Raw genomic sequence first — 6,603 nt, 5'->3', positions numbered from 1 at the left:
AGGTGTCAACTTATTCAAATCAAGTCTACGATATAAAGAGAGAGGCATAACACTAACACCGGCTCCAAGATCACATAAAGCAGTTTTCACATAGTTTCTTTTAATGGAGCATGGTATGGTGGGTACTCCTGGATCTCCTAGTTTCTTAGGTATTCCACCCTTAAAAGTATAATTAGCAAGCATGGTGGAAATTTCAGCTTCCGGTATCTTTCTTTTATTTGTAACAATATCTTTCATATACTTAGCATAAGGATTCATTTTGAGCATATCAGTTAATCGCATACGCAAAAAGATAGGTCTAATCATTTTAGCAAAGCGCTCAAAATCCTCATCATCCTTTTTCTTGGATGGTTTGGGAGGAAAAGGCATAGGTTTCTGAACGCATGGTTCTCTTTCTTTACCGTGTTTCCTAGTAACAAAGTCTTTCTTATCATAACGTTGATTCTTTGATTGTGGGTTATCAAGATCAACAACAGGTTCAATTTCTATATCATTATCATTACTAGGTTGAGCATCATCATGAACATTATCATTAACATTATCACTAGTTTCAGGTTCATTACCAGATTGTGTTTCAGCATCAGAGATAGAAATATCATTTGGATTCTCAGGTGTTTCAATAATAGGATCACTAGAAGCATGCAAAGTCCTATCATTTTTCTTTCTCTTCCTATTAGAAGACTAGGTGAATCCACATTATTTCTCTGAGAATCTTGCTCAATTCTCTTAGGGTGGCCTTCAGGATACAAAGGTTCCTGAGTCATTCTACCACCTCTAGTAATAACTCTAACAGCATTATCATTACTAGGAAAATAGCCCGTGCGTTGCAACGGGATAAAAAATTATCGCACTCCGGCACTTATAATCCAATCACTATGTTTTCTTAAGAAAATAAGTACGGTCAAATATCTCGAACATGAATAAGAAATGGCATGTAAAGCCCGCCATCTAGGCAAAAAGTCTAACGAACATATGCATTGTTCTTTTTTGGGGTGGAAGGGGAAGGGTAGGCATTGTTTGACTTGTCCAATTTAATGTACATAGTATTGCCGAAGTTATTGAGATAGGCGTCATAACTTTTTATTATCTTAGTTGGCTAAAGCAACCCATTTAAAAAGTATCCCAAAAACTAACTATGCAGTCTCTTTATCTATATGTTCAAGAGAATTGATCAAACCCTCAAAAAAAGAGGGAATTGGTCAAAAGCAATAAAACCAGCACCAAAAATCCCCACGGAGAGGGCTACAAGCCCATACATTCAAGTCTAGCTTTTTTTGTATGTGGGGACATTTCATCTCCAAACTTAGTTCCATGATTACAGAAAATGGTTTTGACATATACCCGGTGCGTGTTTAGAAAAGACAAAGTGCATTGTTTCAGAGCTTTGTTGAATATATGACATGCTTATGCTCGGTACGCTTCCAAGAACAATTATGCAAAGCACAATGGGAGCATGTCGGATATATTATCCCATAAAAGGCCGTAGAATTTTTTTATTTCTCCGAGTAAGGTCCATCTTTAGTCCAGCATTACAACACCCAGTTTGACTTTGTGCCTGCAACTGGCATGACTAATAATCATAATTTGTTCCATCTTGAAGCATATTTTCATACTATACAAACCTATCTCAGCAAAGGTACAACACAACTGTTAAGTGAAGGTTTTTGTTCTTTTCTTATGAACTTTTATTTCCGAGATCACAGTTACATGAATGCCATATGGCTTACTAAGTTGAAAGTATTGCCATCAGATTATAAGACGGTAGAGTCAAATAGTCACTGTGGGCCGATGTGAGAAGGGGACATCTAGCAGATAACCACACATAAATCCAACAGCAGCACCCAAAAAAGAATTGTAATCGGTGCGTCTCGCAGCTTCCAGCAACAACGCCTGATTAAAGAAAAGCAACAGGCAAATCCCCACCGAGACGCACTGCGTTACCCTTATCCACAGAATATCTCCATTCTTCCGCCTCCATCTTCTTCTCCTGCCACCGCATGGATGCGGCCTCCTCCGCTCTCCCACGGCCAGATCCGCCAGTGCCCTGCCGCCGGCAACCAGAACCAGCAGGACCGTCGCGTCCATCTCCTCTGTTTCCTTCCCATCCTTCTCCTTTCCTCTGTCTTTCTCACCCTCACACATCTTCTCTCTCTCTTCAGGAGCTCCCCCTGCCGCCTGGAGCTCAAGCCGCCAGCCGTCCAAGGCCTCCCCAGGAACAGATACGCGACCACGTGCCTCATCCTCGCACATGCCAGGCCGCGCCACCGGAGCCCCGCCCGCAGGTCGCGTGCCCGTCGCCCTCACCTTCACTCTTCTTCCCCTTTCCATTATGCGCTTTCCTCTCTGAATATCTCTCTCTGATCAAGTGCAGAGGCAGTGCTCCGCCGCCCGCTGCTGTTCTTCGCGTCGCCCCGCGCTCCCGCCGCTGTGAACCGGCTCCCCGCCGCAAGTCCTCGGCATCGCCATCCCGCGCTGCCTGCAGTCGCGCCAAGCCTGACTCGCAACCGTGGAGCCCGAGCCGTCAAGCGCTTCAAATCCGCCACCGCCCCATCTTCTTCAGGCGCTCGAGCACGAGCATGAGCTCGCCAGCACCCCACCTCTCTCTTCCGCTCCGTCCGCCGCCCGCGGCGCCGGGACCCATCGCTGCCGCGCCGCCTCCGTCGGTGCAGTCAACGGTCCCATGCCATTGACCCCCGCCAGGGGATGACTATTCCCTACCATGCGTGCGCACCCGTGCTCCAGCCCTCCCCTCCCCATCGTGTCCGGCCTGTGCCTGGACAACGGAAACCCCCGCTGTCCGTGCGCTCCGGCCAGCTCCCCGTCGCGCCCGAGACCTCCTAGAGTCTTCCTGTCGAGGCCTTCGTTGCGACCAGCATTTCACATGGGTCTCCTGCCCGCCTTAGCGCGGACGCCCGCCGCGACGCCGGCGGCAAGCGGCGGCGCATGCCCAGCGATGGAGAACGGCAGGATAAGCGGCGAGACGCGTGGTGCTGAGCCAGTCAATAAGGAATAAGGGCTGTGGGCATAGTTTCTAACAAATTTAGGGGGTTTTACGCAAAAACGAAACGTTTTTCCAAAGTGCCACTTAAACAGGGACTACAGGTTAATTTCAAAGAAACAGAGGGGCTTTTTCACAAAAACGCCGACGACGTACGACCAGAAGCACTCCGTGCTTTATTAGTAGGGAAAGATTCTTACTATTCAATTCATTGAGCAAATCATTTTGAGCTTTAAGTACTTGTTCTACTTGAGTGGTAACCATAGAAGCATGTTTACTAATAAGTTTAAGTTCGCCTTTGACATTAGCCATATAATCACCCAAGTGTCCAAGCATATTTGAATTGTATTTCAATTGTCTACCAAAATAAGCATTAAAATCTTCTTGCTTAACCATAAATTTATCAAACTCATCTAAGCATGGGCTAGAAAACTTAGTAAATGGGATTTCAGCTTTATCATATCTATAGAGAGAATTTACCTTTACTACCTCTGTCAGGTTATCAGGACCATGAGTTTCTTCAATAGGTAAAGAATTAAGATCATATGTTTCTTCAACAGGCGGTAAATTAAGACCATGTATTTTTTCAATAGGAGGTAAATTCTTAACATCTTCAGCTTTCATACCTTTTTCTTTCATAGATTTCTTTGCCTCTTGCATATCTTCAGGACTGAGAAATAGAATACCCCTCTTCTTCGGAGTTGGTTTAGGAATAGGCTCAGGAATTGGTACAGGAACTGGTTCAGGAAGTGTCCAATTATTTTCATTTGTCAACATATTATTCAATAGAATTTCAGCTTCATCCGGTGTTCTTTCCCTCAAAACAGAACCAGCACAACTATCCAGGTAATCTCTGGAGGCATCGGTTAGTCCATTATAAAAGATATCAAGTATTTCATTTTTCTTAAGAGGATGATCAGGAAAAGCATTAAGTAACTTGAGAAGCCTCCCCCAAGCTTGTGGGAGACTCTCTTCTTCAATTTGCACAAAATTATATATATCCCTTAAAGCAGCTTGTTTCTTATGAGCAGGGAAATATTTAGCAGAGAAGTAATAAATCATATCCTGGGGACTACGCACACAACCAGGATCAAGAGAATTAAACCATATCTTACCATCACCCTTTAATGAGAATGGAAATATTTTAAGGATATAAAAGTAACGAGTTCTCTCATCAGTAGTGAACAGGGTGGCTATATCATTTAATTTAGTAAGATGTGCCACAACAGTTTCAGATTCATAGCCATGAAAAGGATTAGATTCAACCAAAGTAATTATATCAGGATCAACAGAGAATTCATAATCCTTATCAGTAACAAAGATTGGTGAAGTAGAAAAAGCAGGGTCAGGTTTCATTCTAGCATTAAGAGATTGCTGCTTCCATTTAGCTAATAATCTCTTGAGTTTGTATCTATCTTTGTAAGCTAAAATAGCTAAAGAAGCTTCTTTATCAAAAACATAACCCTCAGGAATAATAGGTGAGTCTTCATCATCACTTTCATCAGTATTATCAGATTCAATATTTTCATTCTCTCTAGCCTTGGCAAGTTGTTCATCAAGAAATTCACCAAGTGGCACAGTAGTATCAAGCATAGAAGTAGTTTCATCATAAGTATCACGTAGAGCAGAAGTGGCATCATCAATAACATGCGACATATCAGAATGAATAGCAGAAGCAGGTTTAGGTGTCGCAAGCTTACTCAAAACAGAAGGTGAATCAAGTGCAGAGCTAGATGGCAGTTCCTTACCTCCCCTCGTAGTTGAGGGATAAATCTTAGTTCTTGGGTCTTTCAAGTTCTTCATAATGATAAGCAGATATAAATCCCAAGTGACTCAAAGAATAGAGCTATGCTCCCCGGCAACGGCGCCAGAAAATAGTCTTGATAACCCACAAGTATAGGGGATCGCAATAGTTTTCGAGGGTAGAGTATTCAACCCAAATTTATTGATTCGACACAAGGGGAGCCAAAGAATATTCTCAAGTATTAGCAGCTGAGTTGTCAATTCAACCACACATGGAAACTTAATATCTGCAACAAAGTATTTAGTAGCAAAGTAATATGATAGTAGTGGTAACGGTAGCAAAAGGTAATGATAGCAAAAGTAATGTTTTTGGTAATTTGTAATGATGATAGCAATAGCAACGGAAAAGTAAATAAGCGGAGAACAATATATGGAAAGCTCATATGCAATGGATCGGTGATGGAGAATTATGCCGGATGCGGTTCATCATGTAATAATAATAACCTAGGGTGACACAGACTAGCTCCAGTTCATCAATGTAGTGTAGGCATGTATTCCGAATATAGTCATACATGCTTATGGAAAAGAACTTGCATGACATCTTTTGTCCCACCCTCCCGTGGCAGCGGGGTCCTAATGGAAACTAAGGGATATTAAGGCCTCCTTTTAATAGAGTACCGGACCAAAGCATTAACACATGGTGAATACATGAACTCCTCAAACTATGGTCATCACCGGTAAGTATCCTGATTATTGTCACTTCGGGGTTAACGGATCATAACACATAATAGGTGACTATAGACTTGCAAGATAGGATCAAGAACTATCATATATTGATGAAAGCATAATAGGTTCAGATCTGAAATCATGGCACTTAGGCCCTAGTGACAAGCATTAAGCATAGCAAAGTCATAGCAACATCAATCTCAGAACATAGTGGATACTAGGGATCAAAACCTTACAAAACTAACTCGATTACATGATAGATCCCATCCAACGCATCACCGTCCAGCAAGCCTACGATGGAATTACTCACGCACGGCGGTGAGCATCATGAAATTGGTGATGGAGGATGGTTGATGATGACGATGGCGACGGATTCCCCTCTCCGGATCCCTGAACGGACTCCAGATCAGCCCTCCCGAGAGGTTTTAGGGCTTGGCGGCGGCTCCGTATCATAAAACACGATGAATCCTTCTCTTTTATTTTTTCTCCCCGAAACCAAATATATGAAGTTGGAGTTGAGGTCGGAGGAGCTCCAGGGGGCCACGAGGTAGGGGGCGCGCCCTAGGGGGGCAGGCGCACCCCCCACCCTCGTGGATAGGTGGTGGGCCCCCTGGCCTTCATCTTTTGCAAGGATGATTTATTATTTCCGAAAAGTTGTTCCATGAAGTTTCAGGTCATTCCGAGAACTTTTGTTTCTGCACATAAATAACACCATGGTAATTCTACTGAAAACAGCATCAGTCCGGGTTAGTTCCATTCAAATCATGCAAGTTAGAGTCCAAAACAAGGGCAAAAGTGTTTGGAAAAGTAGATACGATGGAGACGTATCAATGTATTACAGAACAAGTAAAGAGACTTGCCGGTAACAAGATTGAACTAGGTATTGAGATACCGACGATCGAATCTCGGGCAAGTAACATACTGATGACAAAGGGAACAACGTATGTTGTTATGTAGTCTGACCGATAAAGATCTTCGTAGAATATGTGGGAGCCAATTTGACCATCCAGGTTCCGCTATTGGTTATTGACCGGAGACGTGTCTCGGTCATGTCTACATAGTTCTCGAACCCGTAGGGTCCGCACGCTTAAAGTTTCGATGACGGTTATATTATGAGTTTATGGTTTTTGATGTAC

At 43.2% G+C, this 6,603-nt stretch overlaps 1 protein-coding gene across 1 annotated transcript; it reads left to right on the top strand.

The window, feature by feature from the left end:
• Positions 1-1,817: 1,817 nt before the first annotated feature.
• On the top strand, positions 1,818-3,156 carry LOC123185289 (uncharacterized). The gene is made up of 2 exons (XM_044597216.1): positions 1,818-2,282; positions 2,372-3,156. Exons 1-2 carry the CDS (start codon positions 2,002-2,004, stop codon positions 2,688-2,690), a joined length of 600 nt encoding a protein of 199 aa, XP_044453151.1. The 5' UTR covers positions 1,818-2,001; the 3' UTR covers positions 2,691-3,156.
• Positions 3,157-6,603: the final 3,447 nt, after the last annotated feature.

Source organism: Triticum aestivum, chromosome 2A, assembly GCF_018294505.1.
Source record: "Triticum aestivum cultivar Chinese Spring chromosome 2A, IWGSC CS RefSeq v2.1, whole genome shotgun sequence".
Classification (NCBI taxonomy): domain Eukaryota; kingdom Viridiplantae; phylum Streptophyta; class Magnoliopsida; order Poales; family Poaceae; genus Triticum; species Triticum aestivum.
The sequence above is the reverse complement of the archived record's forward strand: the minus strand, read 5'-3'. Positions and strand labels throughout refer to the sequence as shown.